Raw genomic sequence first — 24,443 nt, 5'->3', positions numbered from 1 at the left:
CTCTGCCCAGTCTGTGTCCCATCTGTCTCTTTGACTTCCTGTGTGCCCCAGCTATCCTGCCATGCCCTATCGCACTATGTGGACCTATCTCACACATTGTGTCCATGCCTGTGCGATCCCCCTCTCGCTTTCTCATTCTCTCTTGCCTCATTTGCCTGTCTAGGCTCCTTCTTTCTGTACGAATCACAGGCAAACTGCAACTTCCTCTTGCGGCCCGGGTTGTGAGAGGAAGCTGCAGTTCGCACGACACTGTGGCTGGCACTTCTGTCAGTCAGGTGTTTTTCGTCATGGTGGCGGGCAGCTGCGCATTGTGGGGCACGGGAGTCCTGTAGGGCCCCAGCTGAGCACCACTTTTTGGAGACTGTTGAGGCTTGGCTCCGGCTAGCCCTGGCCCACTTAAAGCTCTGTGTCAAGGCAGCATTAAGGTCTATCTCTGAGGGCTCTGGGCTGAAATGGTAGGGCAAAGATGATTCTCAGCTATTAACTTCCATACGCCCACCACTACAGACCAGCCTCGCCAAATGTACCCATGCAACTACTGTGTCCTCAAAGGGTTACTGAGGAATGAACGGCCACCGTTAGGGGCTGATCCAGCCAGTAACAGACTGCTAGGCCAAAATGACAGGCCCAAGCATAGCAGGGACATTCATCGAGGGCTTAGGTTGTTTACCAGCCAGGTCAGCTTGCCAAGATGGCCGTTACGCTTATTAGAACCCTTTCATGATGACCGTGGAGCTAATGGTTACTTAATTCATTAAGATGAAAGGCTACGCACAGGCTAAACAAGCCTTTTCTCCAAAAAATCAATACACTACAATCATGATGGCTGCTAGGCACATGGGAAAGGGGCTCACAGATGGGCAATTCTTGCATGCGCCTTGTAGCTGTGAGGTGGCGGCGGCAGATATCTGGAGCATGGTTTTTGTAAATTTTGAGGTGACAGCAGTAAGTGGATATGTGGGGCAACGAGGAGCACAGTGTTGCAGTAGCAGCTTTCTCAGAATGCAGGCCATTATTTCTGTACTCAGCCTTTAAACTGAGAAAGCTGTTTGGGTGCACCCTGTGAGCCTGTTGCTAATAATCGGTTTGCCATTCGACTCAGAATGAAGATCAAATATGGTTCCCTCAGATGAGTTTTATAGCAGATAACATCATCCCCATGGTTCTGACTGAGCCGATAGTTATTGACTTTTCTCTTTTAAAGGACTGCTACTACAAAATGTGCGTGTGGTACGACTGGATTGACGTCAGGGAGCACGTTTCTCAGAGAAGCTGAGTGAAGCAGACAGAAATACAATGTTGGGGAATTGACTGACAGGGAGCTGCTGAAGTGCATAGTAGTTGGAGATGGTGCGGGCGAGAGGGTGAGGCCTGCAGTCAACAGAAGGTCATGTAAAACTAAGGGGACTCAAGCTACCCTCCCACTCACCCCCATCAGACTGAGGAACTCTTAATGGGGTCTCTTCCGGGGCCCTCACCCTTTAAACAGGTCACCCAAGTTACAAAGCTTGTCATGGTTGACACTTGCCTTCAGACGACAAATATTCTAACAATTGCATGTTTTGCCATCTGTAACTGTCACGTCGTGACTATGCGAGCTCCATGCCCTCCGACATCGTTATGAGGGATGGCCCACTCTCGGGCCAGGACATGAAGGTAAGTGACATTGGGATAGGGAAGCGGCGGGACAGGGGTTGTGGGAAAGAGTTAGTTCTACATGTAATGGCATCAGTGCCTTAAGTGGCACTACAAATCGAGCCGGGGCTCATCGAGGGGGCGTGGCCTAACAGCGGGGGTCCTGCTGGCCCGTGAGCCCACGCCCCCTTGACAAGCCTTGGCTCAATGGGCTACTGGCACCCCTGCCAGGCAGCCTTTTGTAGAGATCAGCACCCTCTCCCCATGGGGGAGAGGGTGCTGATCTCTTCATTTGTTTTCTATAGGCTTGGTGTTCTTTATCCCTGCCAGATGAAAGGGTACCAGAAACATCCCCTGGGCAACGGCCCAATGCCACATGTCCTGTGCTTCCTTGGATAGGGCTGGGGATCTGGTTCCTCCCTGCTTCCAGATGTAGAACATCGTGGTGGTGTTGTTGGTGAAGATCCTCACCACCTTGCCCTTGAGGGACGGGAGAAAAGACCTGAGGGCCCATAAGACCGCTCGGAGCTCAAGAATTTTGATGTGGAGCGGATTCTCCGCCGGGAGCCAAAGGCCTCTCTCGTGTAGATCTCCCGTGTGCGCTCCCCACCCCTCCAGGGAGGCATCAAAAAGTTCAATGTGCCCGATGTTCACTCTTGTCCCCTTCCTTCCTTAAGTTGCAACTGAGTTCATGAGAAGAAGGTCTCGTAGCTGCTGCTGGCGTTCAGGTAAGAGTCTGTGTTACCCAACGCTGTCCGGTAACTATTGCATGCGTTAACGTGTTGTTTTTATCCCTCTTTACAGATGTGGCATATAAAAATGTGGAGAGTTATGGAATAATAGCGCCGGTGGTAAATCAGGTAAGCCTATGGTGGTAAGAGGTTGTATTTGTTGATTCCCTTGGCTCACCTTGTTTTTTCTTGTGTCCCCTAGGTGCCGGATTACAGCGAAGAAATGATGGAGACAGTGCCGGATCGAAAGATGCTGTGAGAACTGGTGAGTATGGCGCCGTGCTGGAGCTGGCGAAGCGACGCGTGCAGGACTGATGTACTTTCCAGGTCCGGAGATGAAATGGTTCCGGAATTAGGTGAGGAATTTGAAATAAGTTTGTTTTCTAACCTTGTCCTTTTCCTCTTCTTTATTCTAGGAGCTCCGGATTTGAGGCGGGCGTGGCAGAAGACTGGATGCTGGCTGCAGGCACGCGGGTGTGGCAGAAGACTGGATGCTGGCTGCAGGCACGCGGGCGTGGCAGAAGACTGGATGCTGGCTGCAGGCACGGTGAGCGTCACGCTGCTGGATGCAGAATAACGCGAAGCATGTGCTGCTGTTCGGGTGTGGTTTAAATAGCCTCCAAAGTAGATCCAGGTAAGAAGTTCCCTAGAGCCACGCCCGAGTAAAAAATATTCCCTGTAACAAAATAGTCCCATCCAGGCTGAATAGCCACCATTAAGGCTGAATAGGCGAGGCGCTGTCCCCTGCCAGGCAGCCTTTTGTAGAGATCAGCACCCTCTCCCCATGGGGGAGAGGGTGCTGATCTCTTCATTTGTTTTCTATAGGCTTGCCTGGCAGGGGACAGCGCCTCGCCTATTCAGCCTTAATGGTGGCGCTGCCCTTCGCCAGCTGGGGAGGGGCAGCGTCACCATTAAGGTTGAAAGGGTGAGGCCGCTGGAAGCAGAGGCCTTTTTCCTAAATACTGAAACTCCCGCGAATCCGCGGTAGCTTCAGTATTTAGAAAGCAAGGCCTCTGCTTCCAGCGGCCTCACGTTTTCTCTATAATGGTGGCGCCGGCCCACAGGCATCCCTTGATTAAAGGGATGCCTCGCAGGTGCGGCGCCACCATTATGGCTGAAAGGCATTTTTTTCTGAAGCCTGAAGCTCTCGCACACGAGCGAGAGCTTCAGGCTGTAGAAAAAAAGCCTTTTCGTGTAGTGGCTGGGGCTGCAAGGGGAGATTAGTGGGCCCCGGCAGGGCCCCGCCTCAAAACGAAATTTCGGAGCCTGCCGGGGCCCAGCCCCGGCAGGCCCCGGCCCACTTAAAGCCCTGAATGGCATAGAAAAAAGATGCTTATATTCTACCGCCCATTCTGTGTCTATACATTTGCCGGTGGCTGCCCTGAAAGGCCGCCCCCTCCACATGGAGCGTGGACTGCTCGATTCCACATTGGCCACTAGGTCCAAGCTGGGACCCACGCCCCCACCACAAACCGCCCCGAACGGGAGTGCGTATGACTGCAGGCAGCACGCACATGGTCCCGGTGTACTGGCTGTGGTGCTCGCTACTGTCCAATGTCAGAGGGTGCAGCCGGGCAAGAGCATTGCACTTCAGCGCGCCTCCAGCTACAGAAAAGCCAGCACCTCCTCATAGCTCCCAGATACGGAAAGGGGGGCGAAATCATCAGCGTCCCTGATTTGGCTGACAAGAGCACACAGGGTGTAGAAATCCCCAGCCCCCACAAGGTGTCTCCAGGCCAGCAAAGGTGCAAGGACTATAAAGGCCAACAAGAGCCGACAAAGATCACACCACAAGCACAGGAGGAGCCAAGAGGGTCACAGTCCTGGGACTCAGGAAAGTCACGCAGGAAAAGATACGGGTACCACACCTCGCACCCACGTAGTGCCCAACCACAAACTGGCGCAACAGGCAAAGGGTAGAAGGACCCTCCCCACCTTTGAACTATAACTAACACTCCCAGAGAGCCACAAAAATGCACAAAATGCCAGATGATGACGTTGCACCCACGTAAGGAGGCGCAGCCTCAGCACAAATACTCCCTTCGGGTGGAGGATCTCAAGTACTACACCTACCCCATGCCTTTGACATACGTGACACCAGCAACCTGGCGCAAAGATGGACAACCTGGCTACGAGATTTCTAATTTTACGTAGGGGCCATAGGGCTCAATGATGACATAAGACTCAAAAATACACTGTCTATGGATGTCGAACCGGCGGTCAGAGACATTGCAGGTGAATTGCTCAACCTCGAAACCGCATTTTATCAGGATTTACACAGCAAACTATCAGAATACTTCACACCCCACACCAACGTCGATTATGAAAGACACATCTTTCATACAACGTGCCAAGACAAAGGAGAATCTCTTGATAATTTTGTGATGAGACTGAGAATAAAATCAAAGCACTGCAAGTTCCATCAATACACAAATGAAGAGGCCGTAAGGTCCCAGGTCATAGCTGGCTGCGACTCCCAAGTATTCCGTAAGAAACTCTTGCAGAAGCAGAGGTCACTGGAAGAGACCCTAGCATTAGCACGCATGAAAGCAGCAGTAGAATCCCAGCTAGACAACCTGGGCAAGGTCACATTACAACCCAAACCCTCTGAACCTGATGCCATCAACAAACTATTCACCACACAAAACCAGACGCTCAGAGGGCACGTGTTTCAGATGCGGATATGAATACCCCCCATAAAGGTGAATGCCCTGCCCTGGGCCAAAAATGCACTGCATGTGGCAGCGATGACCACTTTGGGGCCATATGCAAAAATGCGCCTACACACCTGATCAACCGGAGACCACTCAGGGAACGACGAGGATGATACTGTCTAGCCCTCACGAGGGTGGACCAGACAGTGAATCAAGATGGCCACGATGCAACAAGCGTGAACACAAGAAATCCTCTGCGCGGGAAGAATACCGACCACCAGAAAGCTCCAGTCGCAGTGGCTGCAGACGCTACGTACGCTACATCGAAAATGAGGTCGCCCTCAAGCAGTGAGTCACCCTCGTCGAGCGAAGACCAGCGGAAAAAGGGATACTTGTGGGCCCTGAACAACAGCACCATGACTCAACACAGTCCAATCCTCATGCTCTAAGTCAATGACACCTCATTAGAATTCCTCATAGACACAGGGGAAACAATTAACATAATCAGCAAAGAGGCCTACAAAACGCTCGCTAGGACACCAAAGCTCAAGAAGTCCTCCGTTGACATTTATTCATACAAATCCACCTCACCACTTCCATGTAAAGGTGTCACCATCGCCATGTGCACCCACAAGGCTCACGCAGCAAAGATCCTGCTGCACGTCCTCTAAACAGAAGTGAATTGCTGATGTATACTCGGCTTCAAAACGTTGTGGAAATGTGCCTAGTAAACATCTTATACCAACTAATGGCTCACAAATACTTCTCAAGGCCCGAAGACATCGAAGCAGCATTTCTGAACCTATCTAATGACTCGGAAAAATAAAAAACCTATGATGTACTCATTTTCGGCAAATCGAAAGAAGAGCACGACGTGGCCCTACAGAAAGTCTGCACAGCACTTGAGGTGGCGGGACTGAAACATTGAGGTATTTATATGCTAATAGTGATCTGTAACTCTGCGTCACATCCTTAGTTTCTGCATCACCAGCAGGAGTCAATTAAGTCAGCAATGTGAGGCATAAAAAAGGAAATAAACATAAACTACTGAGCTTTCTTATAATTCAAGTAATTGGAAGTAGACTTTCTGGTATGTGCCCTCCTCCACTGCTTAACATTCTACATTTTCAACAAAACCTGCTTCATTTAGAGATTCTAAACATTAAAGCACTTTAAAAAGTAGTTTCATTTTGAATTTTAAGCTGAAAGTTAGCAGTGGTGTGTTAAATCCCCTGACGTGTGAAATGCTGAGCTAATCCTTTCACTATTAGAAAAGTTCCATGCATACATCACTGTGGTTGGGTATCACCAAACATGCACTCAATTGCCAAGACCTATGTTGGCCAGGATGTTCCTTCTTCCATTATGTTTTGTTTGCCACGTTTCGACTAGAGGCGGAGTGTAGACTGCACACAGTTTTCTGTCTGAAGGAATCACCCAAGGCACCCTAAGTAAAATTATATGTTCCTTTAATTCAGTAGCAAGGACGCTTGACCAAGGGTATTAGGCAAAGAAAACTTGGGCCACTCAACAAATGGATTGAGATATTTATATGCAACAGAATCACCCTCTCCCCGCCCAATGCCTCTGAGACCCAACTATCATAATTTCACAGCATCCTTTCCTGAGCAGGGTACTCCATCAACGTCCCGTAGTTTCCCCTGAAGAAGCCTTCCTGTCGAAAGATGTGTCGGCGCCACACAAAGAATGATTTCAAACCTATGGTACAGCACTCAAATGGAACCAAACATTAAACCTCAAGACATGGCTATTGTGCTTTAATTTCAGAAGGATAGGAATGAGCATTATTCAATATCAGCCTCTCGCCTTCCTAGCAACCTATTTTGAGATTCATGACAGTAATACCTGACTAATTTGTATGCAGCCATACCCAAATATCATCCCATACGCTCGATGTAGGGAGGGGCAGCACAGCAAACTAGCAAAACTGCCACACAGCCAACACAGTCAATAACGGATGTTACTGTAAATTTCTACCTTTTTGTAAGTAGATACTTTTACAAAGCTTAATGTAATTTACAATTCATAAGCATGTGGTCATTGCTCTCTATGAAAACGAGTTACCCCTTACACCTCTGTCATTTGTAAAGTCTAGATGTTCTTACCTGGAACTCTCTTGGCCCAGTTAATCATGTGCACCAGCTCCTTGTCTGCCAGGTTGGTCAGCAAAGTCATCATGGAAGCTTCGCTCAACTGTTTATTTGGGTCATGCTCTGAGTAGACAATGGGCGGCTCGGCTTCTATCAAGGCGGTGAGGAGCTGCTCTGCTGTCATAGCCAGGACTGGGTTCTTCTTTGCGTTTTTCACTGAGGGGCTTACCCAGAGGGTGGGGCTTCTGCACACTGAAACAGCCTCCTCTGGCTTTTGATTGGGCTCCTCTTTCTGTCGCTTGTGTTTCATAAGTCGCCCGCCTCTCCGATCCTTTCGGATTCCTGAAAACACAAACGGGGCTTACCATTAGTCTTGCATTCCTAGAGAGACAGAACTACATCCCCCTACACTAGCCTGAGATTACAGGTTTAAATGGTTGAGAAATATTTAACATACGCAGACAAAAAGCAGACTGTTTCTAATGCCTTTCAAATCAGTAGTGTGTGCAGGCAACAGTCTCTGGAATTGTACAAGACTCGCCTTCAAAAACAAAGCAGAAGAACATTGAGTTAGCCCCTCCATGACTTAACAACTGTAAATAATTTGGTTACCTTCTTGTTTACCATGCCCCGGGTACACATTAACATGGAACAATCCAATTCATTCCTCACATTAGCTACAGACAGGTCTAGAAAGGGCATGAACTTTACAAAGACACAAGACAATTATAGAACCAGGTATGGGTAGAGGAGGAGGCAGAACATGTATGTGATTTGCGTGCATGCTTGATATCTGAAAGTTGCATTGTAGCAGAGTGGAGCTAGTTAAGTACAAAGAGAATGCACTGTGTCATTCTCTTCTGGTAAATTGTAGGTGGGTAAGATATCATGGGAGACAACACTGGATCACCACATATCACACACAGACAACAATTGTTTCACAGTTAGATAACACTTAATACCCTTTTTATTATGTTTAAGCAAATCAATGTTGTTACCATAGCTCTCACAGAGCTTCAAACTCTCAGCAACATACTACACACATAAGTTGATAAAGGATAGGACAGCAACTAACAAAATAGAGGAGCACATGCAACACAAAGTGGGGCTGAACAATTGCAGTCACACTAACCTTCACATAGACGCAAGCAAGGATGCTCATGTCTATGTGACAAGCAACATTTCAAACAGTAAGAACAATTTGCACTGCCAGGTGTATCCAGTTCCACAGTGCATACAAAACCCATAACGCAAACATTCATACCCATCCCCTGCACCTGTATTAACCCATACTTGTAAATGCAATTTACGCAACGTGTAAGGAGACAGCTACATGTAAACAAAGAACAGGTGTAGCACTCATTCCTTTGGAGAAGACACCAACCAGTTGAAAAAGGAATCCACAACCAATGAGACCAATGCCTCCTATGACATCTTAACCACCGACAACTCACCAGAAGAAGAGAATACACATACATCCTCTTTGTGCTTAACTATCTATGCTCTGTTGTATGCTACCGCACAACTCTCAAAGTGACACCAATTCACCAGCTACTACTAATCTGCGGCTTTCGACACAATTAGCCACACAACATTAATAAACAGACTGATGGAATGTGGCATACAGGAATCCGCACTACGGTGGCTCACCTCATTCCTCATAAATCGAACCGAAATAACCTATTTACTGCTGTTCATCTCAGACAGAAAAAAACCTCTCCTGCAGCATTCCAAAGGGATCCAGATTCTCTCCCCTGCTTTTCAACATCTACATGTGCCCCCTGATGAAAATCATTCGAACCCACGGACTAACCATCTACAACTACGCAGACGACACACAACCGATTGTGAAGATGGCCACGACCCAGGAACAAAATAACTGGCTCACAGACATCCACAACTGGATGACAAAGAAAAAGCTCAAACTGAACCCAGCAAAAATTGAAATAATGATCTCACCCACAGAAAACAACACAACCAACCCACAACTGGACTGGCTGGTCGGCATGGGAACACAAACAGAGACTTCCAACTTAGTAAATCATCTAGGAATACTCATGGACAACGCACTATCCCTGGAACCGGAAGTCAATGCAATCAATACATGACATCATACTGCGTGGCAAGTATACTCTCTATATGGGAAAGTATACTCTCTATATGGGAACGGGCTGTGATAGGTTATCTATTATCAGTTGTACAACTTAAGCCTGCCTCTAGTGCAAGTCATCCTCAGCACTTATTGAGTACACAGAATACTATTGGTTCTTAAACGATAAGGCTCTTAGTTATATGGCCCTCTACAATTGGTTAAAACGCTTCATGCCATGACTGGAACATCCAGCATCACATAAGCTTAGACCCAGGTGCTGGGCGGCGAACTTGACTTCACCTCCCCTCCCAATTAGCCCTGCATCTTTCATCGCCCATGCCTTCTGCCTTGCAGACTTGTCTTTGAACTTGGCCTTGCAGTAGTTTCTCTTCTCTGGGAATATAAGGGAGTATGGGTTCATGCTTATCACAGTTCTGGTCCGCATGCCCACCTTCTATTTTCATCCTTGGCTCACGTGACAGGAGACCGTGATTCGGCCCATTTCATAGCATTTAATTGTCTTAAATCAATAAACTTGACACTCATGGTGTTCCTTCCCTATACCTTAATCAAGGGATGATCCGGCTTCTCATGTTTTCTGCCTTTGAAAACAGATAACTAGTTCTTGGCTGGTTCTGGTCTTGACATCAGGTTAAGCAGCCTTTCTAGCTTCCTTCATGCTCTCAGCTTTTTCTTTGCTGCAACACAATTTTAGATCCTTTTTCTCTGTGGGTATGATTTTAATAAAATTGTGACAGTAGTGTCCAGTTCCTTTATATATAATGGCGGCTTTGCCTGCAATCTATTCACTACATATAGCCAGCTTCTATGATCACTTAATCTACATGCGTTATAGCATCTGTACAGTTATTAAATGGTTTGCATTGTCTTCAGTGCGTTTCATGTACACATACAATCTTCTTTCCTGCACAGGAACGTTTACTCGATTCCTTATTTCGTCATCAGAATACATAGAATCCATACATCCTCTTCTGCAACCACCTTTTTCAGTGCGTCATACTCATCTTCGTGATGTCACCAGCTTTTCTTCTTCTTGTTTTCATATTCCTTCAGGGACCTTTTCCAAGAGATTATCATCTCTTCTTGCATACATCTTGTATGGCTTTCTTAACAGATACCTTGCCTCGAACATTTGTCGCAGTATGGTTACAATTACTGGTGTCAAACATGGTGCCGGTTCAGGCTTCCAACATACAGGTAGTATGGGGCCTGGACGTCCTGCGGAGGCATTTGGCTGCTACTCTACAAAACATGTTTTACAGCCTTTGCCACTGTGGCATGAAAAGCTCTGATTTCATCTTGTGGTGAATCCCATGGGCGACGTTCTTCAAGTTACCCGTCACCAGGCACCCGGATATCAAATTTATTGTTAGATGAATTGCGCGTGGAGGAGGTATGGTGGCATATGTCATCCTGGGAATCATAGTCCAAGGAGTCTGCCGGAGATATGGACTGGGTGCAAACCTGGCTGTTCTTCAGCTGGAGGCATTCTGGTATGATGCCTAGTAGCAGCAGAGGTTGCGGAAAAATACTGGAAGATCACTGACAAGATAGGGTCAGCCCTTGGAGGAATAGCAGGAAGGAACAAGTTACTTGCCTGTAACTGTTGTTCTGTTGTTCTCCAGCATGCGTCTGGAATGCATTCACATGCTCATGAATATTCCCCGTCGTCAGGCTGGGAATCCTGGGTAAAAAAAAAAAGTATCAGATTCTTTTCTGATCTGTCTTTCTTAGTAGTAACCAATCTCTGGTCTCTGGGTCATACAGCCCCCAGCTAATGACTGCCCTCTCCCTAAGCCCCGCCCCTGGCAGCCATCCTCAGATTTGGTAGCACGTAAAGTGGCAGTATGACCAAGTGAAGAGCCGCAGAGGGGACGGAGGGAGGGTTCGCATGTGAATCCATGCCAGACCCATGCTGGAGAACAACAGTTACAGGTAAGTAACTTGTTTCTTCTCCAGCATGGGGTCTGGCATGGATTCACATGCTCATGAATATAAGAATACATAGCAGTACACACATGCACAACCAAGGAAGGTGGCAAGGCTCAACATTAAGCATTACATAAAACTCAACATTAAGCATCTCTTACCTCCTCACCAGGCTCACGTTAAGCGAACAGGTTGCGCAGCACTGCCTGGCCGACTCTGTACTCCTCCCTGGAATCCCGGTCGACGCAGTACAATCTCGTGAAGGTGTGCGTCGACCTCCACGTAGCAGCCCTGCAGATGTCCAACAGGGGCACACCAGACAAGAACGCTGTGGTAGCAGCATTCGCTCTGGTCGAATGGGCTCTCGAATGGCCGGGCAACGGTCGGTTTGCCAACCGATGACAGTGCATGATGCAGCCGGAGAGCCATCTGGAAATGGAAGCCTTCGAGCGAGCCTTCCCTTGGTTCACAGGTCCAAAGTTCACAAACAGCTGTGATGTCTTCCGAAAACTCTTCGTTCGGTCCACGTAGAACTTCAGCGCTCTAGCTACATCCAGCGAGTGCAAAGTCCTCTCGGCCAGCGACGAAGGCGATGGGAAAAAGACTGGTAACACCAAGGGCTCGTTGAGATGGAAGTCCAACGGCACCTTGGGCATGAAGGAGAGATGCGTTCTCAGCACCACCCTCGTTTCGTGTAAAGTCAAGTACGGATGCTTGCAGAAAAGGGCCTGAATCTCTCCCACGCGTCGTGCAGAGGTGATGGCCACAAGGAACGCTGTCTTCCACGACAGGAACTTCAACGGAGCCGAATGCAAAGGCTCGAATGGCGGGCCCATGAGCCTGGTCAACACCACGTTGAGCTCCCACGCCGGGGCTGGAGCCTTCACCGGCGGGAACGATCGGAACAGTCCTTTCATAAACTCCTTCACCAGGCGATGAGACCACAGGGGCGACCGTCCTGCAGTTCTGGTGTATAGGGAAATCGCTGCCAGATGTATCTTAATGGAAGCGTGAGCTAGTCCAGCTTTGGCCAGCGACAGTAAGTACGGAAGCACTTGAGGGGCTGTAATCCGTAGAGGGTTAATCTTCTGTGCACGGCACCAGACAGAGAACCTCTTCCACTTGTGTCCGTAGCACTTGAGAGTTGAGGATGCCCTGGCCTTTGCAAGAACCTCTCTGCAGTCAGCCAGGATATCGTACCCTCCAAACTCTAGTGCTGCAGGAGCCAGGCCTGCAAGTTCAGCGACTCCGGGTCGTGATGAAGAATGGCGCCTCCTTCTCTGGAGAGAAGATCTGCGTCCGTCGACAGTTTGACTGGTGGGGACACTGACAAGTCCAGAAGGTCCGGGAACCAGATCTGTCTCGGCCAACTCGGTGCAACGAGGATCATCCTGCACCGGGACCTCTTGAGTTGGTTGATGAGCCTGAGCAGCAACGGCAACGGCGGGAACGCATACAGGAACAGTCCGTCCCAGGGGAACGAGAAAGCATTGCCCCTGCTCTTTGGCTGAGGGAACCTGCTGGCGAACCTCTGGCACTTGGAGTTCGTCGCTGTCGCGAACAGGTCGACTTGGGGTTTGCCCCATCGCCGGAAGAGTTGATCCACTTGATCCTGGCGTAGTTCCCACTCGTGGCACGAGCGCAGCTCCCTGCTGAGTGAGTCAGCAATGGTGTTCTTTATCCCTGCCAGATGAAAGGGTACCAGAAACATCCCCTGGGCAACGGCCCAATGCCACATGTCCTGTGCTTCCTTGGATAGGGCTGGGGATCTGGTTCCTCCCTGCTTCCAGATGTAGAACATCGTGGTGGTGTTGTTGGTGAAGATCCTCACCACCTTGCCCTTGAGGGACGGGAGAAAAGACCTGAGGGCCCATAAGACCGCTCGGAGCTCAAGAATTTTGATGTGGAGCGGATTCTCCGCCGGGAGCCAAAGGCCTCTCTCGTGTAGATCTCCCGTGTGCGCTCCCCACCCCTCCAGGGAGGCATCAAAAAGTTCAATGTGCCCGATGTTCACTCTTGTCCCCTTCCTTCCTTAAGTTGCAACTGAGTTCATGAGAAGAAGGTCTCGTAGCTGCTGCTGGCGTTCAGGTAAGAGTCTGTGTTACCCAACGCTGTCCGGTAACTATTGCATGCGTTAACGTGTTGTTTTTATCCCTCTTTACAGATGTGGCATATAAAAATGTGGAGAGTTATGGAATAATAGCGCCGGTGGTAAATCAGGTAAGCCTATGGTGGTAAGAGGTTGTATTTGTTGATTCCCTTGGCTCACCTTGTTTTTTCTTGTGTCCCCTAGGTGCCGGATTACAGCGAAGAAATGATGGAGACAGTGCCGGATCGAAAGATGCTGTGAGAACTGGTGAGTATGGCGCCGTGCTGGAGCTGGCGAAGCGACGCGTGCAGGACTGATGTACTTTCCAGGTCCGGAGATGAAATGGTTCCGGAATTAGGTGAGGAATTTGAAATAAGTTTGTTTTCTAACCTTGTCCTTTTCCTCTTCTTTATTCTAGGAGCTCCGGATTTGAGGCGGGCGTGGCAGAAGACTGGATGCTGGCTGCAGGCACGCGGGTGTGGCAGAAGACTGGATGCTGGCTGCAGGCACGCGGGCGTGGCAGAAGACTGGATGCTGGCTGCAGGCACGGTGAGCGTCACGCTGCTGGATGCAGAATAACGCGAAGCATGTGCTGCTGTTCGGGTGTGGTTTAAATAGCCTCCAAAGTAGATCCAGGTAAGAAGTTCCCTAGAGCCACGCCCGAGTAAAAAATATTCCCTGTAACAAAATAGTCCCATCCAGGCCTCATGTAGGCTTGGACTCTTTTGCAGCATGGTCTGCATCAGGTAAGTAAAGTCTATGAGCCTGGCGCCTATGGCGCCAGCACTGATTTCTATGATGAGCCTGGCGCCTAAGGCGCCAGGACTGAACCCAGCCAGCCCCTAGCCGGGGCTGCTAAGGTTTAAATAAATGTCTGGATGCCTGCTCCTGGAGCTGAGGGCCTTGGTCCTGATGCCCGGGGGTAGGCATCATGACAGCCGGCCCCCGGGAAATCATCCAGACAAGTTGGAGGCACTGTTGAGAACTGTTTGAGGTCTATTACCCTGAGAGCATCATTCCAAGGCCTCTTGCAACGAGGCACCCCGGCAGCGCGGCTCCCTCTGCCGTTGCCCCCTTTGAGGACTACAGGACCATCGCGGAACTGCGAGAAGACCGGACAGCGCAATCCGGATATTGGCTCTCGGGAGCCGACTTGAGAAGTATCCCGCCCGCGGTTGGCGAGTGTCCAGACGTGGTCCAGACGAGGGGGGGTGGCGAGCTGCTTTGGAGGGGTGCACGCGGTCGAGCGGCCCCGGCTCAAAAGGACTTGGTGAGTATGACACACCCAACAAGTAATGTAATGTTTTGTGGGAGGGGGGAGGAATTGTGAAAAGGGTGGCAGGAGGTGTTTACAGTGTGTTGCAGAAGATTTGAGGAGTGAGCGGTAGCTGGACAGGCACGAGGGGCGTCTTCTACCACGACACAAAGTGAATTCGGTGGAGCCGAAAGGTACCACGTGTGGTTGTTAGAAGGCACTGATTTGTCCAGATCGCGGGCATTTGTAGAGGAGAGGTCTGGCTTCCCTATGAATTGGGGTTATAGATCAATGAGTAGACGAGGCTCCATACTGATTGAGTGTTGAAGCTCGTTAGGTAGATGAAGTTTCCCCGCAGGAAGTAGCTAGTTTTGTTCCCGAGTGCGGAAGACGATTGGCTGGTTAAGCTCTCTGAGAGAGGGGGGCGTATCACACGCGAGGCGAGGCGACGCAACGTGCGCAGCCCGATTGTAAGAGTTTATTGTGGATTACCTTGCTCCAGTTGAAGCTGGAAGACAGCTGTGGGGTTTACGGGGGAAAAAAGGGTTAAAACATATTGCGCGCTTTTGATATTATAAAGGTTTCTTACCGGTAATAGTTTGCAGAAGTTGGTGACGTCACCCGTAGGGCTTGTATAGGACACTGCGACCATCTCGTATTGATCTAGGGGTGGCCGGGGGATAGGAAGTGGGAAAGGGCGGGATAGGTCACGCTCAGCAAGGGGGTTGAAAAAGGGGAGGGAGAGGTTTGACAAAAAAGGAAAGGTGGGGAGGCTGTAAAAGCACGTCACACAGGGCACGCAGCCGCAGGGGGCTTAGTGCGCCACGGCCACAGGGGGCCATATTAGTCACATCAAGGGGGACAAACAGTATAGGAGAAGGAACTGTATATTTGCAATTGTATTACTTTTCAGCGGACAGTCAGTCGGAAGTCCCCAGTTCACGGGGCCAGGTAAAGGAGGTTGATATTGGGAAAAAGAAAACTGTAACATGACCACATACTACGGGTCAAGAGTTTTTCTTTTTTTTTAAATACTCTCAACCATTTTCATGAAAAAAATTCCCACGTCATATTTGTTTAACAACAGGCAATATTATAAACTAGTTAAAAATCCATTTACACAAGCCAAAGTGAGTGAGGAGACACATTTTCCAAGTGTTGTTACGTTCTGTGGACTGGCCTAATATATATCCTAATGCAACAGCACTCTTTAACGGAGACAAGAGGCATAGCGGGCAGTCTCTACTGTGCATGACTGCATCGGCCAAACATACATCTGGCCTTTTATCGTATTGTATGATGAATATAAACTTTCCCCACAAGCATACCTATGAATTATTTGTTTTGCTTATTACAAACATATTTATAAATAAATAATAAATATGTGAATTTTTGAAGCAACGTTTCATAAAACACACCATAACAACAAAATACACATAAAAGCAGTATCACAGTATTCAAAACGTTCACATTTTGAAAGTAAATAGATAAATAAATCGCAATACAAAACACTCCAAGATTCAACTGAATGATAAAAAGTGGCCAGTTAAAAACTATTCTAAAACGTGGGATCTCGTGGCCTCACCGGAAAAATAAAATAAAAACGCTCAATACAATGCTATTACACATGGAACATATGAGTCCGCCAAGATGTTTCGCACCAAGAAGGTAATTTGATGCCAACACCGAGCGCAGCTTATTGGAACAACAACAATGTCTTTCGGGCTAAAGTTCGCTTTAAAAACCGCAATAGTGACCGGCTTGCTAACGGATTGTCTGCCCACCACAAGTACAACAATGCCGGGCGAGTGAACTGTGTGTATATTTTAGTCTTTTGGGCGGAAAATGTATAAATGCAATATGAAACGACCCAAATATCAACTCATATTTCATGTGTGTCGCATTCAAAAGCCCATTCAAATAACACTTACATTAAAAAAACATAATTTCATCTCACCAACTTTTTTCATAATCAAGGTATTCAAATATGGTTAGTGGGAGTCTTCAAAGTTCCTGTCACAATTTAAACATATTATTTACAACAATTTCCAAAGTTTATTTATTGTATTGTGTGTAATAATGAAAATACAACATGGTATATTTTGAATAAGATGTCGTTCAGAGGAATTTATTGATAAAGTAAAATTACTTTCGCATTGCGCTTTTCCATGGCAACTAGGTGCACACCGCTGCTGGCACTGTCCATTGTGTGAATGCTGGTATTTGTTTGGGAATACCATTTCCACTGTGGCTCAAAATCGCTGACGAGGCACTGTTGCCTAGTTTGTAGAAATATGCTCCAATGTCCGCATTCCATCCCACTCAAAAGTGGGTCCAGGCGGATGTAAATATCATTCGTGTAGTTTTGGTTTGAGTGCACAATCTCCACCATTTACGGATTGCCTGTGATAAGCAGAACTGGAATTGGTAGCTGCCCAACTCATAGCGGCCGTGTCACCGTATGTGGCAAACAGCCGTCTTTCCATATTATTTCGTCTGATATGGATTTTAGGGTAGTGAGGTTGTGGGGAATAATGAAGGGGGTTTGGAGAGCTTGCCCCTTATAAAAAAACTTCCCAAAAAATGCAGTGAAATGAACTGCCAGGGTAAGATGTTACACAACCCTGGAATTGTGGGACTGTGGGCTTTGCTGACTCTTTCTTTCTCCAGGCATTTTATTCTCCTTATTTCCTAAAGACTCTTGTGGTTCCGCTTATATACATATGTGTAATCCTCTGCATTTGAATTCAGTCTGGCACACAGTGCAAGCAAGCCGATTACCAGGTTATGTTTTCATCCACTTTCCTTGGCACTAAATAAAGTGAGTCAGTAACATTTACAAGGGACTACATATTTGTGTGACAACCTATCTATAAAATCCACATCCACATTATTTTTTATTTTTAAATTGTGTACATGCTTACTTATCAATACTTAATGTCAAACATTGTTGTGCGGTATAGCTGTGCAAAATGCTAGTTCATAATCAGAGTTTGTTGAAGCCTGGAGTACTTTTTACCTTTTGTGATTAACAGCCTGATTCATGGAATTATTTGCGTGAAAAACGCAGAATTGCGCGCCTTTCTGCCCAAAAATCCCTGTTTGAAGTATGGGGATTTTCAGGCAGAAAGACGCGCAAATCTGCATTTTTCACGCAAATAACTCCATGAATCAGGCTATTAGTCTCATGAATTCTGGATGACTAGTATCTTAGTCTGGTATGAGTCAATGGAAAATAGCAGTTGCCCTGATAATGACTGACTTAATGCTGACATCAGCATTGAGGGAACCTATTATTCTCCAGCATTGGTTCTTCTGTAGGTTGAAATGCTATTAAATATTCCCTGTCATCAGGCTCGGAACTCTCAGCAATAATGCAGCTTCAATGGCAATGCAAGAAACTGGACCTACTTTAGTGTTCTATTGAACTCACTTTGGGTCATTCACCGTTCAGCCAATAGATAGTGCCTCCCTTCACTCCACCGCTGGAGGCCTGTTCAGATTCTTTCAGAGTTGGGAGTTCTCTCCATAGTCCCCACTTTACTCGACAAATGTTCACATAAACCTTCTATCTATAAATACAACTTTTCTATCATTTTGAAGCTACAGATAAGCACTTTTTTATTGTAGAGTCTGGAAGCTTAACATTCTGAAAAGTAAAGAACTTACCGGGCGTTTCTTCTTTTTGTCGTTAAAAGAATGAAAATGCGAAGGAGGAGTACATCGAAACACCTCCTCCCACCGCTCCAACCGACGTTGAGGTGCCCGGACCGAAAGGGAATCGCAATAAAAACAGGGAGTCCCAACGGTGGTCCGGACCCAAACACTCTAAACAAAGAGGATGGGGATCCGCCCTCGCAAAGCGTCGGTGATACGATGATCAATCTGGAAAGTCTAGTCTGAGCGACATAGACAGACTAGTACATGATCGCTAGCGAGAGCCAGAGCGGAGGAAAAAGGGAAGAAAATCTTCCACGGATGCAAGTGCGTCCAGTCCCGAACGAGCGGAGAAAAGGACTGATGGGCGATGCGTGGGGCAGAGCCGAGATAGGCGGGGCTATGGCCGCGTGCCGTGCCCCGCGTAGAAAGAGAGGAAGGACTAAAGATTTAGCAAAATTTTGGATGCTTTTACAAAGTGCTCCGGTCCCGTCCCACAGGACGGAGGAATGTCCCATAAGTATGCAGGAAAGGGGAGTATCCTCGAGACAGCATCTCGACTAGTCGGTCACACTGGTCCAAGGACGGAAGCACCACTCAGGGTCTTCGGAGATCAGACGGAGGAGCAGGGCTTCACCAGGCTGTCTACTGGAAGGGATGCTGGGCCACTTTAGGAGTCGTCTTTGGATCTTCAGCATGCTTCCCTTCTTCTAGGGATTCTTTGCTACGACGATGATCTCAAGAAATGTCTGCAGAGATCTTCGTATCCAGCAAGTCCAACCATAACAATGGTAAGGATCTGCACCATTCACACAGCCAGTAGTTGTCCAATTATGGGCAGCTACTGGTTTCACATTTGTCCCACACCCAGACTTTCTGGCACCAAGATGCGGACTAGGACTAGACAGTCCCACCTCTTTCCTGGGCGCCACACACACACAGCGTGCATGACCTTATAAGGCCTTTTCTGATTTGAGAAGGCTGGAAGAAGGCCAAACTAAAATATGGCCAAAGAACAAGCACAAATCTTGTGACACGCCCAATTTAGGGCACTAACCATGTTCAGTAGCCAAACGAGGTAAACACAAATGCGCGCACCAAAAATAATGTAAAAACAGTAATAGTTTAACTGCTGCCACCAACTTGTCTTTAGGCACATATAAACGTAACCAATAAAAATCCCATGCGCAAAAAGGGAGGACCATACCTCATTGCACTGCACTGTAAGGGGCTTTGTTCAATGTTAAAAAGAACAAAAATTAAAAAGGGAAACATAGTTTCCCAGTAAGGATGGACGGAAGGACTGATCAGTTTCCCCATAATAATGAGCAACAGGCAAGGAAGTGAAGCTGAATGCTTTACTTCCCTTGAAAAGTCAGGACAGGATAAAAAGAGAACAAAAAGAATGGGGTGCCATAGGAAACTATGGAGTGAAAGGGGCAAAAAGAAAAATGTTTCCTAACATACAACAGTGTGTAATCCACTATAATGTTACAAAAAATATTGAAGGCAACTTAGAGTCATCTCTGCATGGAGGCTAGAAAAGGAACAGGGCCCACATGGGGAATCCCAAACACTGTCAGGTGTAAATACTCACATGACCACATTCAGATGTGAGCCCTGGAAGAGGGCCTTTATGAGGACACAGCAGGCAAAAGGTCTGTAAACCAGGGAGGAAAATGGAAAAATGCAGAGACCATCACATGTATAAGTTAGGACTTTCCTGTCCACAAGCATGAGCCATGGAAAGTAGCTGATTGCATGACAGGACTTGGGTAAGTGTGCCCTATAAATCATATGAGAGTCTATGGTTCAAGGAACATACCATTTTAAAGGAAGGGTTTCAGAAATTGCTCAAACAAGCAGTGTATTATGCGGGACGCCCACTTCCATCCTAAAAAACAATGACTGTTGATTTCACCATTGGTCCAAGCACCTGCCTCGCACTCCCATGTCCCACTTCACCAACCATTGTATACAAATGGCTGCATGGCTGCACTACCCATAAATGAAGAACATTTTGCCACAACACAACTCTATGTAAACTACACAAACTATTACTGCTTAACGATGCCCTAGTCAGTGTCTTATGTCAGTAATATTCTCTCTTCATTTAACAGCCTCGCCAGTAACAGTGGTGAAACGTGAAGATCACACATTCTCAGTGAACAGTGCCATGTATTGCCTTCAATTTTAGGGTATCTGTGGGAGTCATTGCCATTTCTCCAAAATACAGTATGGCTCATTAAAAAACATGTCCCTGGGGAGGAATGTGTCCTACACGTTATTCGATTAATACCCCTCGTCTTCATGGTCATAGGATCCGATACATGGAAAAGTGTGCAGAAATCCTGGCGCGGCCGTGGGCCAAGTACGTCACTGCATGAGCCTGCGCGCAGATGTCTTTCTGCGTTCCCTGCATATTCATGGAATTGTTTTACGCAAAGTAACTGTTTACATAAGTCGTGGCTGGAATGACCCTGACACACCCCAATTCAAATCATAAACAGCCAGAAACAGCCTCCTTTGCATGCTCCCTGGGCACAAATCCATGCACCCTCAAAGGAGCGCGTGGGGTCGCCTGAAAGCAGGCCTGCATCTTGGGGACCCTGTGTGGGGTCCCCCGTAGCTGTAACTGGCACTCTGACAACATCTGTACAATTTATTGTAAATCAGGAAAAACTCTGAAAATCTGCGTACAAACCCCCATAAACCGTTCCTGCACTCCGCTACACTGTGTACAAGCATCCCTAAGTTAGATCAGAACCCCGGCTGCGTGCACGCACCCCTGTATCCGACACTCTATCTTACCTCTGTGCAGAGGATCCTATGCGCAAGTCTCTGTACGCGTGCTTTCGAGTGGCGGATAATATGAGTACTTTGTGTGGACATTTCCCTGTCAGGAGGTTGCACGGTCGGATCCCTGAATACGTTTTTTTCAGTGCAATAGTAGCCGTGCGATGGACTGCTTGCATGTTCTTCCCCATTTTCTGTGTTCTGCCCCCTTCCCTGCCCTTTTGTGCAACCCACACCCACGCTGTGTGATGTCCCGCACAAAGAAGTCGGCCACTCGCAGGGGCTTTCTGGGCCGCCACGAAACCTATGCAAGTCCGTGGAAAATCACACGCATTTGATTCCCTGAATCGACAAACAGGATTACGCAAGCAGTTTGGCGTACAAGTTCCATATTTTCCATGCAAATAATTCCATGAATCGCGCCCATTGTGTTTATCTTCTGTTGCAAATGCATTAGATTGGAATAAACTATTTTTATTGTTTTCAATCCGTTGAAGAAAAGCATATCATATCATTAAGCTACAATTTCTTAGGGTTGTGGAGTAGTCAACTCAGTAATGTTCGCATGAAAGATCCACTAGCCTCTTAAGTGGAAGCATGGCATCAAAGGTGCTCTTCCTTGTGTCCTACGCATGTGCAACACTGGCGAGTGATGGATGGAAGGTATGGAATACATCACAATCACGGGCGTCGCCCTTGGCAACCGTCCAAACAAATATTTTTCAGCATGGCGTGACGTTACTGTAGGGGCAAAGGGCAGATGCAACGCAGGCGCCCACTCCGAAAAGGGTCAGTCCAGCCCTAACTGCCAGGTCACATCCAACGTGCATCTAGCATTTTTTAGCACAATTAGAATTTTAAAATAATTGTAATTTTAAAATAATGCCTTACTATTCCATGAAACTTTCGATAATAAAATGCTAGGAAGGATTGACTCGATCGTCATGGCTTTCATCTTATTCCATGAAGGCCAGGCCGCCGACACATGTCATGAGTCCGGCTGATGTGTCCATGTGGAGGAGCTGCTCAGAGCCTTTTCCTTCTGCCTTAATAGGGCGGTGGACCACGCGCTGAGCATTCCCTTCCCTCACCATGGATTCCACGCAGAGCCTTCACATTCCTTCTGCCCTGCGTCAGTTCAGGGAAATAAAGGCTGACCCCCAGATAAGAAGCCCTCTCAAAAGCACATGCAATTGCGGACCCGTGATTTATAACTTTCTGCTACTGGCTCCTTAACAGTAATCCCCTAGATGGGAAAGTGAAACCATTAGTAAGTCCCTTCTTTTCTGAAGCAATTTCTTAATAACTTAGCATATCCAAGGTGCGGCTCCCTGTGAGTGGGAGGGCCTGCAGCTGTGCAATGGGAATTAGGAGCCTCTTCGGTCAGATTACGTGCAATGCTCCTATGCTGGGACAGTTTGTACTGGTGCAGGGAAAGTTGGCACTGCCATATGCAGACCTACTGGTCTAAAAGGTTTTCTTTGCACTGGTCAGTCAATTCCATAGTATTTTGTTAACAGGTCGGTCGGTGCTAATTTCTTGCAAAATGTCCCTGTATCAGGGCTAAAGAGCCCTTCACTTGTGCTAAATCACCTAGCACTAGTTCAGTATATGTGACAGGGACCCTCACAAGCGTAAACGCTTTTCTAAATGGATCAGTAACAAGCCTTTTGACCAGGGGCGTTGCTGGGGAGGGATGAGGGGGCTATAGAGTGCAGTGGAGTAACTTTGCTGAAAATGTTGGGGGGGACATGACATCTGAAGATAATGTGCTCCAGCCAATTGAATGGGGACAAAATGGTGTGCCATGAAATCTGGGGGCAACAAACACCCCTGTGCCCTCCTAAAATTACACCCATGGTATTTTGGTTGTAGCCCCGTATAGGAGCTCAGGGGGCAGGCATGACATTTTTTACTGGACATCTATGATAGATGTCCAGTAAAAAGATACCATCCCTGTCCCCTGGGCCCCACTGGGCCTAACACAATCAACAAGATTATGTGTGTATGCAAGGCGCTGCACATTCATACAGCAATCACTATCATTCAAACGAGCATCCATCACCATACACTCACTCATAACAAACATACACACATCCATACACATGTTTAAATAAAAAAAAATGAACATAAACGTTCCTTCTGCATTGGCCTGCGTGTAGGTGCTGAAACGCCCAGGCTGCTATGTCCATATATGGGAGGAGGTGCAGGATCTCCCCTTGGACATACAGACATGCAGTGTCCCAGCCAACATTTCCAATGAGCTATGTAATGCTGGCAAAGCAAAACGCCCCAGACTTGCATGGCTCAGTGAGCATGTGCGGCTGGCGAACTGAACTGAACAGTCAAAGTCCCTTTCACAGTTCAGCCAGCACAGGAGCACTCCCTCAGCTGAAAAAAAATCATCTGAGGGAGTGCTCACTGTTCACTGGGCTGGCTCCTTAGCCCTTCCATAATGGGTGAGGGGCCACTGGGTGGGCGACCCCTCGCCATTATGGATGAGCCGCCAGGCTCGGACTGGCCTATAGGGCAATGCCTGTAACAAAAATGTAAAATGCTAGTGTGGGCCAGTCAAAATGGGCCACTATTTTGGCCAATGTGGACCAGTTTGATGAGTTATTTCACTATGCAGTTAGTAATTTTGACCAATGTTGCTGAATATATCACAATTTACTTCCATATTAACACAAAGCACCCCCTTGGGTACTATTGAAACAGTGAGCCTCATTACAACCCTGGCGGTAGCTGTGCCGGTAAAACCGACACGGCTGCCGCCAGAGTTGCATCTGGGTCTGGCACCCGCGAATGGGCAATTACCGGGTCATGCCGAGTTAGGCGGACCTGGTAATTGTCCTTTCGCGGTTGCCAGTAGATCCCCATTCCCATTGAGCCCCATAGGGCTCAATGGGAATGGGGAGCTTGGATGCACCGGCACCGTTAACAACGGTGCCGGTGCATCCGACGAGCTGTGCTCGTGGGTGCCGCACAGCCTGCCAGGTCAGACCTGGCAGGCTGTCAGGCACCCGCGAGCACAACTCGTACTATGGCAGTACGGTAGCAACAGTGCCAGTAGCTTATCGGCACCGTTGTTACCATACCGCCATAGTTGTAATGAGGCCCAGACTGTGACTAAAGGAATGAATATCCATTTACAACTGTGGGCCACTTTTTCATTGTTGCTTGAGACAGTGTCATGCTTCAGCCTGACCATGTGAGCCCCCAGCCCATTTCTTCCAATCTAAAAATAAAAATAAAAAAAATCTTTTTTTTTAAACATTTCATGTTGAGCTCTCAGGGCCTCCCAGGGATGCACCCGCGGACCCCTGGGGGTCCACGCCCCACAGTTTGAATACCACTGAAAACTTGACATCCTGCCTACCCACAACACAAGATCCACACCTGGCATCTGCAGCAGTATGCATTATATAATGGTTAATATCAAAAAGATCTATGGAGTAAGACTGTAGATTATT

General features: G+C 47.7%; 1 protein-coding gene across 2 annotated transcripts in view; it reads right to left on the bottom strand.

Annotated features, from left to right (window-relative positions):
• ESR1 (estrogen receptor 1) overlaps positions 1-24,443 on the bottom strand; it is a 2,052,928-nt gene that overhangs the window by 843,841 nt on the left and 1,184,644 nt on the right. For both annotated transcript variants that reach the window (XM_069606778.1, XM_069606777.1), the window contains exon 4: positions 7,147-7,473. In XM_069606778.1, the coding sequence (XP_069462879.1) occupies positions 7,147-7,473 (327 nt within the window). The remainder of the gene's footprint in view (positions 1-7,146; positions 7,474-24,443) is intronic.

This window comes from Ambystoma mexicanum, chromosome 4p (assembly GCF_040938575.1).
Source record: "Ambystoma mexicanum isolate Mex_15411 chromosome 4p, UKY_AmexF1_1, whole genome shotgun sequence".
In the NCBI taxonomy this organism is placed as follows: domain Eukaryota; kingdom Metazoa; phylum Chordata; class Amphibia; order Caudata; family Ambystomatidae; genus Ambystoma; species Ambystoma mexicanum.
The sequence above is the reverse complement of the archived record's forward strand: the minus strand, read 5'-3'. Positions and strand labels throughout refer to the sequence as shown.